This window comes from Leptonychotes weddellii, chromosome 2 (genome assembly GCF_054177405.1).
Source record: "Leptonychotes weddellii isolate Sample4059 chromosome 2, ASM5417740v2, whole genome shotgun sequence".
NCBI lineage: Eukaryota > Metazoa > Chordata > Mammalia > Carnivora > Phocidae > Leptonychotes > Leptonychotes weddellii.
This window is the reverse complement of record NC_138370.1, coordinates 127,482,636-127,500,156: the sequence shown is the minus strand read 5'-3', so window position 1 is coordinate 127,500,156 and position 17,521 is coordinate 127,482,636. Positions and strand designations below refer to the sequence as shown.

Genomic DNA, 17,521 nt, shown 5'->3' with positions numbered 1-17,521 from the left:
CAGGACCCCGATATCATGACCTGAGCCAAAGGCAGCCGCTTAACTGAGCCACCCAGGCGCCACTGGCCACATTTTTTTTTATCACGTTCCCCAACAGGAAGTCCCCCATAAATTCTCACAACACTTTGGACCCTATTTGTTTGCCTTTATGAGATTCTGTCAAATGATTGTCATTATTTATGCATATGTCTTGTCTCCTCAAGTAAGCTGTATTCATGTTCGTTCATTCTGCAAATATGTATTGAGCATCCCAATGTGCCAGGCACTATTCTGGGTGCTAGGGATACATCACTGAGCAAAATAAAAATGCCCGCCCTTGTGGACCTTATACTCTGGTGGGGGAGAGAAACCATAAAATGATAAATAAGTAAATTGTATAGTCCACTAGAGGGTGATAAGTACATGGGGAGAAATATAAACCAGGATAAGGAGAGTTTGCAGTTTTTAAAAACAGGGTGAGCTTCATGAGAATATAACTGAGCAGATGTCTAGGGAGTGAGTGGTGATGACTGTTTTGAGGGCACTTATTACAGCTTAATCACCAAAAAATGTAGCCTAGTTCCTTGCATGTGATAAATATTTAATAAATGTTGACTGATTAGATAAAATTCAAAAACTTGGCCAAAACCACACACTAGATTAGTCAAGAATGATGTGTCTTTAGTGCATCAACTATGATTCCTACTGAAGCATGAGAGTGTCCCAGCTTTATCCCCCCCAAAACAACAACAACAACAACAACAACAAAAAAAACACTGAATAATCAGTATGAACACAGTGGAAATTATGAAAAATTACTGTTACCATTTAAAAAAAAAAGAAAACAGAACAATGCCTCTTCAGGAAACTGACTTTTACTAATCAGCCTCCCGTTATTTTAAATCCAGAGTCAGCATTTACTTTCCACAGAACCCTTGGATATGTCTGTCAGGTGGCCTTGGCTTTCTGCCATAAGAAGCTTTATGTGCCGTGATAAACATTATGCTTGTCAAGAGGGACCTTGCCTTTTAATTTAATTTTAGATTTAAATGACAAAGCTACTTCAAATATGTGCATGTACGAATTCAGTGATTAATGCATAATTATACCATACTTACAAACTGCTCATCAGTAATAAATTATATTTTACCTCACATGCAACAAAGTTAACACTAGTAAACTTTTCAATAAATTATTTCACACAGGTATATGCTTATGAATCTATTTAATTGTTCAAGCTGTGCTAGAGAATACATATTTTGGATACATATTTCATTAGACTCAGTTACAACATAGATGATTTCCAATGGGAATTTCTTACACTATACTGATTATCAAAAAAAAAAAAGTCTGTATCATCTGCCACCAAATCTGTGCTATGTCAAAATATATTTTTCAATTATGCATTTAATTATGTCACTTTTGGCTCATTGGTTTCATAAAGGGAGATCCCATTTTGAATTATTTTTGCAAATATTTCCAAAACATGTTTTCTAATTATAATTTTTCTAGGGAAGACATGTAATTGACCTATGTTTACATATAAATTTTCTCTGCACATGATACTTTTAAAAAGAGAATAGTGTGGAAGGTGCAAAAGCGCTGGCTCTCCAAAGCAAGGCCAAAAAAAACAAAAAGTGAAATTTAATTATGTCTTCTGATTTTTACTCTTTGAATTTTATTTTCTCCTCTTGTCTATTTTTAAATGCTAGAAATTGTATTTTTAAGGTCGTATACCCCTTTGGGCAAGGATTATGAGAGATTTCAACACTTAGAGTGAGAACATACAGTTGAAAAGCAATTTCAGTAAAAATAATAATGTTACTATTTCTATTTGGGGGGAAGTTTTATATTAACAAAAAAAAATCACTGTTTCAATATCATTGGTAGTAAATATATTAACTTCTGGATCAAAATGAAGAGCCTTTCAAGAAAAGTAGCTGTGCAGTCAGCAACGACTTAAATTAGTCAGGGTAGCAGGAATCCGGGGTCAAGGCTGTTTCCACCATCTTGGTCTGACCACCATACGTAAATGGGACCCAATTTGTGTAGCACTTGTTTCTGTCGTAGGTGTAACAGGTCTCACTGTCTTCATCACAGAGATTGCTCTGGGAGGCGATAACTACTTGATTATCCAGCTCCACTTCCACAGGATCACATTTTTTACAGCTGAAAAATAAATATATTCATTTGACAATCCCCATCAAATGTTGTCTCGGAATCTGAGTGACTATTCGTTTCTATCCAAAATTAGCTGGCTCTTGCTCATGACTCCTTTCAGACCTCAGCTACTCTACAACAATAATTAATGGGAGTTTTCAACCTTTAATATGTAAAAATTTGTTGAAAGTAAACAATATAATTAATGATATGATAATATGATGTTTTGTCTATACCATACAGCAAATTCTACTCTTCTTAGGTTTGTTCCCACCCGTATACTGGATTAAACAAGTTCTTTATAGTGACAAGGAAGGCAGAATATTTTTAAGAAAAAGAAATTGGGGGCGCCTGGGTGGCTCGGTCGTTAAGCATCTGCCTTCGGCTCAGGTCATGATCCCAGGGTCCTGGGATCGAGCCCCCAATCGGGCTCCCTGCTCGGCGAGAAGCCTGCTTCTCCCTCCCCCACTCCCCCTGCTTGTGTTCCTGCTCTCACTATCTCTCTCTCTCAAATAAATAAATAAATAAAATCTTAAAAAAAAAATTGTTTGATGTTGGATTCCATAGCTTCCAAAGAAACACCTGCATGTTAATATGTCTGAAATCCAATTACTTAACTATTAAGACAAATTGGCCCTTCTGTACTACTGGCAATAATTTCTTATTTAGAATGAATTTATAACTAACTTTTATCTGTGATAAAGTTTTATAAATTTATGATATCTAATAATTAACATAGAAACTAATGTATTCAAAAGCTCAAATTACATTGGTAAATGTTTATACCCCATATTTTCAGAAACATTCTTACTAACAAATTTAAAGTTATTAAATTCCATATCTATATTAGCATGAAGGAAAATCTCTTACAGGTCAGACAAATGGTACACAAATTTGGTTCTCACTGGTGAGGTGGGATCAGAGATATTCTCCCGGTTGTTCAGAGGAACACTAAACAAAAGAAAGAAATCAAAATAATGAAACTAACAGATATTGCTTTTTTTATAATAGGTATATTACTGGGACAGTATTTACTATTTCATCAGGAATTTAGTACATTTAGCACTCTATAGCACTCTAAAACCACTCTATAGTAATACTATTACTCCGATTTCACGGTAATTTGCCATATTTTAAACATTTCCCATTCCAAATAAACCTCACAGAAACAACTCTGTCAATGATCATTGCTTACCTGGCAAATCCCTGCTTTTCCTTTAAAAATCAGCTCAAGTTTTCCCCTCTTTATGATGATCCATTCTCACTCCTGAACAAATTCCTTTCTCTTTCGTCCCACTGAAGTTCACATATCTTTATTATAACAAATGCCATATCACAGTCGCTTGTCTACAGAGAAGTTGCTTCCCCAGACTACATAAGTTCTTTGAGGCAAAACCATTTATGTATTCTCAGTGCCTTTCTAGATGTGTGTCATGTAGGATATGTTCAATATTTGTGGAATAAATGGACAGATATTATTATCCATATTTTTGGAATGCAGAAATTATAAACCAGAGATCTCAATGACTTACCCAAGTTCACACAACAACTAAGTAGCAAAACTGTAACTAGACTCCAGACCTCTTGATTTGGTGATGTTCCATGAAAAAGTAGGTAACACTTATCAACTAGTTGAGATGATGTCATTAATTTTTACATTTTTCATATATGTCATCATTTCTCCTCACCAAATGACACAAAGGAAAACATGAGGATGGATTTAGCAGCACTATCTACATAGATATCAAGCCAAAACCTTAGATACCATTCCTGAGTGCCGCCTCTCTGTAATGACCAATATCTAATCCATCTCACAGTTCAGTTGATTCTGATTCTTTGCAATCTGTGCACTTGGTTTAAGACACTGCCATTTCTCTCCTAGATTGTAGCAATACCCTCCTTTAGTCTTGACCCCTCCAATGTATTAGCCACATTATTGCCAAAATGGCCTCTAAAATACAAGCCTAATGTTCTTCTCTGCTTAAAACCTACAGTGTCTCCACCCAGAAAACAGAGCATGTTTACGATGGCATAGAAGGCCCTTCATGATATGCCTGTACCTCTCCAGCCCCATCTCTCCCCGTGTGACCCTCTTTACATGCTAGCTGGAAACAAGTGCTTGCAATCCCACAAACTTACCATGCTTTTTCTCATCTCCAAGTCTTAACAATAACAAAAACAGCAAGAGTTCTAACATTTACAAAGTACTTCTAGCGTGTCTGGTACCATGGGAAGCATGCTATGTGATGATTTCATACAATCTGCACAGCACCCATTTCCTTTTCCTGGAATGATCTGCCTCACCTACCGACCCTGTCATTCCCCACACACACTTACCTGGGTCACTCCTGCTAGCTGCCACTTGCACCACTTAACTCCAAACACCCCTGGCTGACTCCCACTGCCACTCTCCCTTCACCCTCCAGGATTGGACCGGGTGCCCCTCCTTAATGCTCCTATAACATCTTGTGCTGATTCCTGTCACAGCATTTACAATACTGTATTGTAATTGCCTTTTAAATTGTTTGAAGTTCCCTACTAGACTGTAAATTATTTGATGGCATGGACGGTGCTTTATATAAATTTTTGTATCACCAGCTCTAATCCTCAATGGCATTCAGTAGCTCTCAATAAATGTTTGCCAAATGAATGAATGATTGAATGAATGGATCTATTCTTTATTAGATTGTAAAGGCTCTACTAATATCAGGAAAAGCTTTAAATAATGAGAAAGATAATACACATGTATGAGTATCTACTGTGGGTTTTCAAACACTGCCCTAGATGCTTTTGTTCATTAGCATATTTAATTTTGTCCATTTAGCATATTTAATCCTCATATAAAGTCTATGCATATATACACATACATAGATAATTATCTATAGAAACAGGTTCATGTAAGTGCTACACATCAAAAAGAGGAGTAGAGGGGCGTCTGGGTGGCTCATTTGGTTAAGTGACCAACTCTTGATTTCCACTCAGGTCATGATTTTATGTTTGTAAGATAGAACCCCGCATCGGACTCCATGCTGGGTATGGAGCCTGCTTAAGATTCTCTCTCTCCCTCTCTCTCTGCCCCTCTCCCCCCACTACTCTCTCTCTCTCTTAAAAAAAAAAAAAAAGAGTAGAGACATAGGTATTACAGTCAATACGTTCAAACAATGGCTAATAAATGAAAGTATCTCTGCTTACAACATGAAAAAAAAGAAAGAAATTTAAAGTGCCACATACATAATTCTGATGTTTCTCTCCACAATGTCTTCATTAGGATTTTCGGGAGAAGGGATGATCCTGGAAGTAATCCGGGCACACTGACACTTGTTGTCAACAAGAACAGTCCTTCCATCTTCATCTTGGGCTTGAAAGATAAAACATATTAAGAAGAGAGGGGGAGAAAGGTCTGTTTCTATATTTTTATTTAATTTATCTTTTTTCCAGTAGAAAAACTAAGTTTTATGGTTGATCAGTTTCAGCTTTCTCCAGTTTTGTCCTTTTTCCTAATCTAAAATGCTAAGTGGAATCTCACAGCATTGTGAAGGAAATCCAAATGCACTCCAAACAAATTGTTTTCTTTTTTCCTTGGCCCAGTCTGTGGGAACCCAGGCTAAAAGAATTCTAGTTTTCATCTAATGCTTTTAATAGAGGCACAGCTCTCTGAATAATGTAGCCTTGTAAAAAAATCAGTGGCAAATGACAAAATGATAGAGAAAACAAAAATCTAGACTAGATGTCTCTCAGACCAAAGTAATTATTCAAAAGTAAACAAAAAATGACATTAGACTTTGTAAATCCCAGTTGAAGTGTCACATCCTTCCTGAACTCCCATTTATACACTTTTTTTCATCTGTAGGTTGGATTAGAGTTAAAAACAGGCACATTTTCCCCAAGATAACCCTACTTTGTGAGACTTTTAAGTATTCTCTACTATAATTTTCCATACATGTATGGCATATATACATGTAAAGTGCTATGAATTTACAAAAACAATTTAGAAAATATTGTGAGGTACAAGCTCTATTTAATATAATATGCTGTTTACAGAAAAAAAATAAGTGAATGGATACACAGATGACCATTAAAGCCTTAACTCTGAGTATCAACATTTATTGTCTAATCTGAATATTGGACAAAGAGGTCTGGTAAGTGTTGCAAGGAATAAACAAAGAAAATTTCTTATTATCTGGACTTAGATCAGTTAACAGGCATTTGAAGAATCAATAACAACTTTATTTAATAGTGCTAATTAAACAATAGTAATAATGTTTGATATATTTTTGTTTTGTTTTTAAATTAAACTTTTTTAGATCACATGCACTCATAATAAATACTAGAGAGAGAACCCATGTACATTTTACCTGGTTTCTTCCAGTGGTAACATCCTGCAAAACTATAGTACAATTTCCCAACCAGAATACTGAATTTGATAGAATTTACCAATGTTAGCTTTTACTCAATGTAGGATACTTAAAACAAACGAAAAAACTTATAACCCACTACCATAAAATTAACCCATTAAATATGTTTTTTATTTCTATAATTTTAACTAAATGGCCTTTAAAATATCACCCCATCAAACCTCAACTTAAAAAAAAAATTTAGCACATTAATTCAAGTTACAAAGGTTAAATGATCAGGATAGATATAATTGTAAGTGTAAGTCTAATTATTTCAGAGGTGTCCCAAAGCAGAGAGGACCTAATTGCAGTATTTCAGTCTTGATGATAATCGTCATTACAAAAACATTTAAGACCATTGTTTTGTACTTCTAATTGTTGGACATACTTTACAATGCATTATTATGGAATTATTCATAACTTCTTAATACATCTTCTGATAAAATTCTGTATAGTATTGGAGAAGAAACATTATGAAATCAAGATAATAACATAATTCTTCTTAACATTTTGAAAAGAATAAGATGACTTAAATGGTGTCCTCTTCCCTACTCCTATATTCATGACTCTTAAATGTTTTTCTTTTTTTATTTTTTAATTTAAATTCAATTAATTAACATATAGCATATTACTAGTTTCAGAGATAGAGTTTAGTGATTCATCAGTTTCATATAACACCCAGTGTTCATTACATCAAGTGCCCTCCTTTTGATCCATCACCCAGTTACCCCACCTTGCCACCCACCTCCCCTCCAGCAACCTTTAGTTTGTTTCCTATAGTTAAGAGTCTCTTATAGTTTGTCTCCCTCTTTGATTTTGTCTTATTTTATTAAATGTTTTTCTCAAAATATAGAAAAGTTCTATATTTTATTTATAGTATATAATTTATTTTCTTACCAGAAACCAATGAAAAAACTATTAATTTTTATTACTATTTATTATTATATATAAATATTATTATTATATAAAAATAAAACTAATATATCTACCAGGAAATGTACAAATACAGTCAATTCACCAAGACTTAAAAGATTCTAACATTCTTACTTACAGGCAATATTTTTCCAAATAAACCTGTTATAGATTGTGCCTGAGACATAGCAGGTGCTCAATAAATATTTGTTAAATTTAATTCAGTTCAAACAAATGAGAAAATACACTTAACAACACATACTAGATATGAACATAATGAGTTTACTAAAAGGTGATTCTCCAATACAGGCAGAATAGGAAAGAAGTTAGGAGCAGGGGCTATAGGGTCAGATGGCCTGGGTTCTATGTGTTTGCTGTGTGACTGTAGGTAAGTTATTTCGCCTCTCTAAATCTCAGTGGACTCAACTATATGTTAGAAATATTAATAGTACCTATCCTCAAATGGTTACTATGAGAATTAAATGGAATAGTATATGTAAAACAGTTAGCATAATGCCTGGAAAATAGTATGTACTCAATAAATGATAGATCTTTTATATATGTTTTATATATATGTTTATAGGTATATAAACATGTTCATAAACATTTATTTATATACATAAATACACATACTGTACATGTTTTAATACTAATATTTTTGTGTGTAAATATTATTAGAAATTCATTATTTCTAATGCTAAAGTAGTATAAAAATATATGTAAAATGACTATTCTTAATTACATCATACCCTGTTCTGAAATAAGAATAAGCTCAGTAAGTGTTAGAAACAATCAGGCCAAATTATATAACTTCTAACTCATTACCCTTCTAGATGAAAATTATTACATCTATATTCAGAATGTATTCCATTTTCTATAGTAGTTTGAAAGGTTAGTAAACAAAATAACCAAAGTTATACCATCAAGTCATAGGCAACCTGTGTAACATTAAACATTGTTAAAGTGTCATAATAAATCTGTAGGCTCAGATCCAGGGAAGTTGTTAGAACTATTATTAGTCTCTCTGGGGAAGTAAAATCCCAATGCATTCCATATTGTAGTTATAGTAATTATTACTTCATTTCTCCAGAATATTCATTTAAGATACTCAAGGAGAAGATTACTGATTTTCAAGATTCAAAATGAATATTTATATAAGTATAGCTATCAATACTTATCCAGAAATATATATTTTCTTATTCTCTAAGTTTAGTAGGCAAACAAATAAGAGAAAAAAAGAATAAAAAGAATTACAATGAGTCTTCTCTGCTTAAAGATCACTGCCCATATAAAGATTAAGGCATGTTAGAAAAAGTAGCCAGCTACCTAGCTAACCAAAGCACAAACATAAATGTTTAAATCTGAAGAGCAGATCTGTGTTATATTTTTCCTTTTATGTGGGTTAGTTTTCAAAATACCACATACCTGTCACAAAAACAGCCTTAACAAAAATGGCTAGGACTCCCCAGAAAAGCAAATGGTTCTTCATCTTGACTTCACTTCGAGAAACTGAAGTTAAAGTCAGGGTTAAGGTGTGTGATCTATAAGGAGTGTGCAAATGATGGTGCTTCTGCTTTCTTAAAATAACACTCCAGGCAGCTAACAAACTAAAAACAATCACAACTGCGGTTGGAGTCAGAAATTTAAATGCTGCACTGGACAGAGATGTATGTCTCAGATTTCCATATTTTCTTCCAAAGTATCCCCCCAAAAGCCATGCTTTAATGCAGTAACTCTTTATTTTACATGTTTCATTAAACATGAAGATTAACAATAACTTCAAGTCAGGAGTACATTAAGAATGTTTAAATAGGGGTTCTCAAATTTATTTCCTAGATAATAAAGTTTTCAAATCAAATATGTGACATTTGTTATGCCTAGAACAGTAAATGAAGGGAAGAGAAGGAGGAGAAATTAATTAAAGCCTTTCAAGGTCCCAACTGTACCTTATGTCAACTTTTTCTACTAGTCCTTAATTAACCAAGTTACCAGATTTAAATATACATATTCTACATGACATACATAATATATACATAATCTGATTGCTTTCAGTTATTTTATAAACTCAAACATGAAATTGGAATTTGAAACAGATGGATACTAGATGTATCAGTTGCCATGGTTTAATTTGATAGCATTAAGGCAGACCTTGTGTTTGATAATCTAGTAACAGCTTTTGGAATTATAAACCCATGAATGACTTTCATTTGAGATGCCTCAACAGAAAACTGAATCTCTGCAGTATTTCTTGTAAGTTTTTGTCATTAATTAGTGTCAAAAAGCAAACAAACAAACAAGTAAACAAAACCCTGAGCTTTTGGACAGGGCATCACCCTACCCTCTGCCCCAACATGTTAGAATTTCCTATCTCTTAGGCAGGGTTGGTTCCAAGATCATGTTGTTTATATATATATATAACATCAAATATGTTACTTTTGGTTCTCAGTTCTCTAATTTTTAAGGGTCTCCTAGAATTTTGAAAGGCACTAAAGAAATGCTTCAGGATCATAAGTAGGCAAGCAGATTTCATAGATAACAGCAGAAGGGGGCAGAATGAAACTAATTATTAAAGGCTGGCACATAACTGCACTCTTTCAATCATGTACTGAATGTCTAACATGAACAAAGTGCCAGACACTAGAACACATAATATTACTATACTGTCAAACTTTACTCTCATTTTAATTTCTACTATCATAGGACTTAGAAACTATTTGGGGTTAAGAAAAACATACTGGATTCACATGAACAATTTTATCTATTAGGGAAAAAAACAAATCTGAAAACACATTATTTTAGTGTTTGGTCAGGATGTCAAAACAAGTATCAACACTTAAGAGCTCCTCATTTCTAACTGTAGTTTCTAAATGACTGATTTATTCATTCACTCCAAAATAGAGTAATTAGAAGTTAGCTGGATAGGGGCACCTGGGTGGCTCAGTCGTTAGGCGTCTGCCTTCGGCTCAGGTCATGATCCCAGGGTCCTGGGATTGAGCCCCACATCGAGCCCCACATTGGGCTCCCTGCTCAGCAGGAAGCCTGCTTTTCCCTCTCCTACTCCCCCTGCTTGTGTTCCCTCTCTCGCTGTGTCTCTCTCTATCAAACAAATAAATAAATAAAATCTTTAAAGAAAAAAAAGTTAGCTGGATACTTTTTTGTTTAAGTCATTATTTCCTTGAAAATAAACTCAAGTCTAGATTTCCTCCCCAAAGCAAGTTGGTAAATCCTTGGGTACAAAAAGTTTCCCCCAAAGCTTATTTTTTATAAAAGCAAATATTAGTTGATTCATAATTACTAAGCTAAAGAAAAGCTCTATATTTGATGTTTCTATCCTTTCAATCTTACAGTTTTGTATTTCTATTATGTAAACTATGCATCTAAAAGAGAAAAAAATAAAAGAAATTACTCAATAAAAATAAGGGCTGGAGACCCAAGTGGCACCTTTGCCACCAGAAGAGAGTTACTACACCTGCAATATAGGATCAGGACCAGTGTATTGCTCAGTGTGGTCCAGGGATTATCTTCCCTAGTACCATCTGGAGTACTAGTCAAAATATGAATTTCCTGGCTACACCCAATCAGAATTTCTGGAGATGTGACCTTGGAATATGTATTTTTAGAAAGCCTTCCAGTTGAGTCTAATGTACAGTAAAATCTGAAAATTCATAGACTAGAAGCATTGGGGGGAGGGTGATAACTAGCAGTATTATCTATTTCTAGAAGAGCAAGAGGTTAATAAAGGTAATTTTAAAAAAATAAATAGGCTTACATTGAAAACAACTTAGTTGAAGCTTCTATTTATTTTTACAATTCTGTGCTATAGGTGAATTGTTCCATAATCTGTTTTAGCACTAAACAATTATATATAAATAACAGGTCCTGGGGCGCCTGGGTGGCTCAGTTGGTTAAGCGACTGCCTTTGGCTCAGGTCACGATCCTGGAGTCCTGGGATCGAGTTCCGCATCAGACTCCTTGCTCAGTGGACAGTCTGCTTCTCCCTTTGACCCTCCCCCCTCTCATGTTCTCTCTCTCTCTCTCATTCTCTCTCTCTCAAATGAATAAACAAAAATCTTTTTTTTTTTTAAGATTTTATTTATTTATTTGACAGAGACAGAGATAGCGAGAGCAGGAACACAAGCAGGGGGAATGGGAGAGGGAGAAGCAGGCCTCCTGCCGAGCAGGGAGCCCGATGCGGGACTCAACCCCAGGACCCTGGGATCATGACCTGAGCCGAAGGCAGACGCTTAACGACTGAGCCACCCAGGCGCCCCAAAAATCTTTTTAAAATAAATAAGTAACAGGTCCTGGTTTAATTTAAACCATTTCATCTCCAGTTTTAGTTATGTTCTTCCCACCAAAAAATGTAAAATGTGAATAGTAGACTAGTTTCCATGCAAGTTAGTTAAGTTACTGGGAGCTTAGCCACATTGTTCTAAATTCTTCACCAAAAATGATTTATTTTTTGACATTCATATATAAGATTCTTATAGTAAAAGGTTCAGTGATAGACTCATCTGAATGAAAGAGATCCTAAGATAATTTAGTCTCACCTTCTTTACTCCCATTCAAGTTCTGTTTCAATTTCCTAATCAGCAGTCTGAGTTCAGCATTTGCTTAAAAACCATCTGAAATAGGTCAATGCATCACTTCCTTTGGACACAGCTTATTATATACTTGGGATATTCAAATCATGACAAAGACTTTATTCTCGTGGGACATAGAAGACGCTCTTCTTGTTTTGATCCTATCTCACTGGTGACTCCTTCTAAGTCTCTTGCTGAATTTTCCTGTGAATATTGAGGTTTGATCCTCAGCTTTCTCTTTTCTCTCATCCTCTCCTTAATTAACTTTAACGTGACTTTCAAAGGCATAATTCTAGACTTTACCTTGCCTGTTGAGCTCCAAACTCCTACATCCAACTTTCTATTTGATATCTCTACTTGTCTAACAGGTATCCAAAACTTAACCAGGCAAAACAGTAATCTTGACAATCGAGCTACCCTCACACTTCCAATCTGATCTTTTACTGTCTCTAGTCTTCCTTATCTCAGTAAATCCACCTGGTTGTTCAAACCAAATCCTCTTCTTTGATTTCTTTGTTTTCTTCTCCCCCATATTCAGTTTACCACCATATCCTGTTGGTTTTATTTCAAGACTATATTTCAAATTTATCTGATTCTCTCCATTTTCACTGCCAGCCTGGTCCAAGTCTCTATCCTCTAGCCTAGACTACTACAATAGCCTGAGTCATAAAGTTATTTTTCCTTTGCCCCAGAATTGGCTACTAGGGCTCACAGCTAACAACCAAGAATGGCTAAGTACCCCAAATTCTACAGAGAGTCAGACACTTCCTCCAAGGCTTACGAGAAGGAAGAAAAGAACTCAACTTATGGCCATCAACCACCACCCCCATTCCTGAGCTCTCTCCTCTAGTCTTTAGAGGACTTTGGAGGGAAGAGGGAAATGACATCATTGGAGTGCTTGGCTTTGTGGAAATTGTAGTGTTTGTGGTAAGAGACTTTCCCCCTTTATTCTTGGGAGAGGGAAGGACAGGGTGCTTTTTTCTCCCCAAAGTCAAGTGAGGGAGAGATTCAAGAAAATCATTCAAAGAAATCAGGGACCCTGCAAAAAAGGAAAATTGAGAAGCAATAGAGCATAATAGTTAAGAGAAAGGATTCTGAGTCTGATTGCTTGAGTTTATTTCCCAATCCATCATTTACTAGCTGGGTGAAATGGGCAAACCTTGAACACTCATTTAACCTCTATCTGTAAAATGGGGATAATAACAATACATATTTCTTAGGATTGTTGTGGAGCTTAGTATGTATTATAACATACAGAGAAGTTAGAAAAGATCTTGGCATATGGTAAGCACTTCATTAGTAGTGATTATTATCATCAGAACCATCACCATTATGTTGGTCACTCCCTGTTGAGTTGCAGAAAATGCAAACCCAACCTGGAGCTGTCTACTTTGAGGAAAGCATTCATGGGAGAACTGGACATTTCCCCTTGGGTTGTGGGCATGTAGAACATAGAAACCGATATGTGCTCATGGTATATGACCCCTTATAAGGTATGAATGAAAATGTCTTGGGGCGCCTGGGTGGCTCAGTCGTTAAGCGTCTGCCTTCGGCTCAGGTCATGATCCCAGGGTCCTGGGATCGAGCCCCACATCGGGCTCCCTGCTCCGCAGGAAGCCTGCTTCTCCCTCTCCCACTCCCCCTGCTTGTGTTCCCTCTCTCGCTGTGTCTCTCTCTGTCAAATAAATAAAATCTTTAAAAAAAAAAAAAAAAGAAAGAAAATGTCTTAAAAAAGCGATAGTAACCAAAACAGTATGGTACTGGCATAAAAACAGACACATATAAAATAAAAAACAAATAAACAAACAAGAACACATACATAGACCAATGGAACAGAATCTAGAGCCGAGAAATAAATTCACACACATAGAGTTAACTATTATTTGACAAGGGAGACAAGAATATTCAAAGGCAAAAGGAAAGTCTTTTCATTAAATGGCCTTGAAAAAACTGAATATTCACATGCAAAAGAATGAAGCTGGACCCCTATCTTCCACCATTCACAAAAATTAACTTGAAATGGATTAAGGACATAAACATAAGACCTGAAACCATAAAATTCCTAGACAAAAGCATAGTGGAAAAAGCTCCTTGACTTGGCCTTGGCAATGAGTTTTTGGATATGACACCAAAAGCATAAACAACAAAAGCAAAAATCAACAATTAGAACTACATCAAACTAAAATCTTCTGCACAACGAAAGAAATAATGAACAAAATTAAAATGCAATTTACAGAATGGGAGAAAATATTTGCAAACCATATATCTGATAAGAAATTAACATATAGAAGATACAAGGAACTCATACAACTACATAGCAAAAAACCCAAACAATCCAATTTAAAAATAGGCAGAGGACTTGAACAGGCATTTCTCCAAAGAAAACATCCAAATGGTTAACATGTATATGAAAGGTGCTCAACATCACTAATCACCAGAGAAATGCAAATCAAAACCACAACAAGATATTACCTCACACCTGTTAGAATGGCTATTACCAAAAAGACAAGAGATAACAAATGCTGGTGAGGATGTGGAGTAAAGGGAGTCCTTGTGCGCTGTAGGAGGGCATGTTAATTGGTACAGCCACTATGGAAAACAGTATGAATGCTCTTCAAAAAATTAAAAATAGAACTACAATATGATCCAGCAATCCCACTTCTGGGTAATATCCAAAAGAATACCAAAGGAAATTAAACCACTATCTCAAAAACATATCTGCACACCAAGTTCATTGCAGCATTATTCACACTAGCCAAGACATGGAAACAAACCAAGTGTCCATAAACACAGGAATGAATAAAGAAAATGTGATATATATGATGGAATATTTTTCAGCCATAAAAAAGAGGGAAATCCTGTCATTTATGACAACACAGATGGACCTTAAGGGCATTGTGCTAAGTGAAATAAGTTAGACAAAAACACTGAACTGATTTCACTTAAATGTGGAATTTAAAAACATTGAACTCATAGAAACAGAGAGTAGAATTAGTGGTTTCCAGGGGCTGAGGGGTGGAAGAAATGGGAAGATGTTGACCAAAGGGTACAGGCTTCCAGTTATTTATAGATCTTGGATACTAGCCATTTATCTGATATGTCATTTGCAAATATCTTCTCCCATTCCGCAGGTTGCCTTTTAGTTTTTGTTTTTAATTTAAATTCAACTAGCCAACATATAGAACATTATTAGTTTCAGTTGTAGAGTTCAGTAATTCATCAGCTGCATATAACACCCACTGCTCATCACATCACGTGCCCTCCTTAATGCCCATCACCCAATTACCCCATCCCCCCACCTATCTCCCCTCCAGCAACCCTCAGTTTCTTTTCCATGGTTAAGAGTTTCTCAGGGGCGCCTGGGTGACTCGGTCGTTGGGTGTCTGCCTTCGGCTCAGGTCATGATTCCAGGGTCCTGGGATCGAGCCCCGCATTGGGCTCCCTGCTCGGCGGGGAGCCTGCTTCTCCCTCTCCATTTCCCCCATGCTTGTGTTCCCTCTCTCACTATCTCTATCAAATAAATAAAACCTTTAAAAAAAAAAAAAAGAGTTTCTCATGGTTTGTCTCCCTCTCTGATTTCTTCCCATTCCATTTTTCCCTACCTTCCCCTATGCTCCTCTGTGCTGTTTCTTATAGTCCTCATATGAGTGAAACTATATAATTGTCTTTCTCTGATTGACTTACTTCGATCAGCATAATACCTTACCTCCAGTTTCATCCAGTTCTATATAAATGGTAAGATTTCATCCTTTCTGATGGCTGAGTAATATTCCATTGTATGTATATACCACATCTTCTTTATCTATTCATCCACTGATGGACGACTAGGCTCTTTCCATAGTTTGGCTTTGGGGACACTGCTGCTATAAACATTGGGGTGCAGGTGCCTCTTTGGATCACTACATTTGTATCTTTGGGGTAAAATACCTAGTAGTGCAATTGCTGGGTCATTGGGTAGCTCTATGGGACTTCATCAAGATAAAAAGCTTTTGCACAACAAAGGTGACTATAGTTAATAATACTGTATTGTATACTTAAAAGTTGCTGTTAGAGAACTTTAATGTTCTTACCATAGCAACAACGACAACAATGATAATTATGTGAGGTGAAGGATATGTTAACTAACCTTCCTGTGGTAACCATTTCACAATATATATGTATCAAATCATCACATTTTACACCTTAAACAGTTATATGCCAATTATTTCTCAATAAAGCTGGAAAAGAAAAAGAATACAACCAGAGTTTTACTAACTTGGGGAAGGAAGACAACACTCTGAAGAACTGTTAGCTTTATTCGTAATAGCCTAAAACTGGAAGCAACCTAAATATCCATACACAAATTGAGTGAACAAATTGTGGCATGTTATTCAGCAATAAAAGTGTATACACTTTTGATACACAAAACAAAATGAATGAATCTCAAAGTAATTATTCTGAGTGAAAGAAGCCAGACAAAATATCTTAAAAAGAGTATATACTGGGGCACCTGGGTGGCTCCGTTGGTTAAGCATCTGCCTTCGGCTCAGGTCATGATCCCGGAGTCCTGGGATCAAACCCCGCATTGTGCTCCCTGCTCAGTGGGGAGTCTGCTTCTCCCTCTGCCCTTCCCCTGCTCTTTCTCTCTCTCTCTCTCTCACACACACACTCTCTCTCTCAAATAAATAAATAAACCTTTTTTAAAATTTTAAAAAAGAGTATATACTGTATGATTCTATATATTATATATACAGAACATATATATAGAGAGAGAAATTGAATATAGGGACTTCATCAAGATAAAAAGCTTCTGCACAGCAAAGGAAACAATCAACGAAACTAAAAGGCAGCTAGGGCACCTGGGTGACTCGGTTGGGCATCTCTTTGGTTTCCACTCGAGTCCTGATCTCAGGGCTGTGGGATCAAGCCCCACATCAGGCTCCTGGCTGAGCATAAAGCCTGCTTGTCTCTCTCCCTCTGCTCCTCCCCCTGCTCACGGGGCTCTCTAAATTAATTAGTTAATTAATTAATTAAATCTTTTTTAAAAACCCTAAAGAGAAGCCTACAGAATTGGAGAAGATATTTGCAAATGACATATCAGATAAAGGGCTAGTATCCAAAATCTATAAAGAACTTATCAAACTCAACACCCAAAGAACAAAGAATCCAATCAAGAAATGGGCAGAAGACATGAACAGATGTTTTTCCAAAGAAGACATCCAAATGGCCAACAGACACATGAAAAAGTGCTCAACATCGCTCAGCATCAGGGAAATCCAAATCAAAACTTCAATGAGATACCACCTCACACCAGTCAGAATGGCTAAAATTAACAAGTCAGGAAACGACAGATGTTGGCAGGGATGTGGAGAAAGGGGAACCCTCCTACACTGTTGGCGGGAATGCAAGCTGGTGCAGCCACTCTGGAAAACAGTATGGAGGTTCTTCAAAAAGTTGAAAATAGAGCTACGATATGACCCAGCAATTGCACTACTGGGTATCTACCCCATAGAT

The 17,521-nt window shown here is 36.0% G+C and overlaps 1 protein-coding gene across 1 annotated transcript; it reads right to left on the bottom strand.

Moving 5' to 3' along the window:
• Nucleotides 1–1,187: 1,187 nt before the first annotated feature.
• JCHAIN (joining chain of multimeric IgA and IgM) lies at nt 1,188–9,039 on the bottom strand. The gene is made up of 4 exons (XM_006729325.3): nt 8,871–9,039; nt 5,371–5,497; nt 3,010–3,090; nt 1,188–2,148 (listed from the first exon to the last, which is right to left on the bottom strand). Exons 1-4 carry the CDS (start codon nt 8,932–8,934, stop codon nt 1,944–1,946), a joined length of 477 nt encoding a protein of 158 aa, XP_006729388.1. The 5' UTR covers nt 8,935–9,039; the 3' UTR covers nt 1,188–1,943.
• Between the last annotated feature and the right edge of the window lie 8,482 nt (nt 9,040–17,521).

Coding starts and splice junctions, on each gene's coding strand:
- JCHAIN (XM_006729325.3), bottom strand. CDS start 8,934: ATGAAGAACCATTTGCTTTTCTGGGGAGTCCTAGCCATTTTTGTTAAG. Junction 5,498..8,870: donor TAAGGCTGTTTTTGTGACAG/GTATGTGGTATT, acceptor TTATCTTTCAAG/CCCAAGATGAAGATGGAAGG. Junction 2,149..3,009: donor GTGTACCATTTGTCTGACCT/GTAAGAGATTTT, acceptor TTTATTTTTCAG/CTGTAAAAAATGTGATCCTG.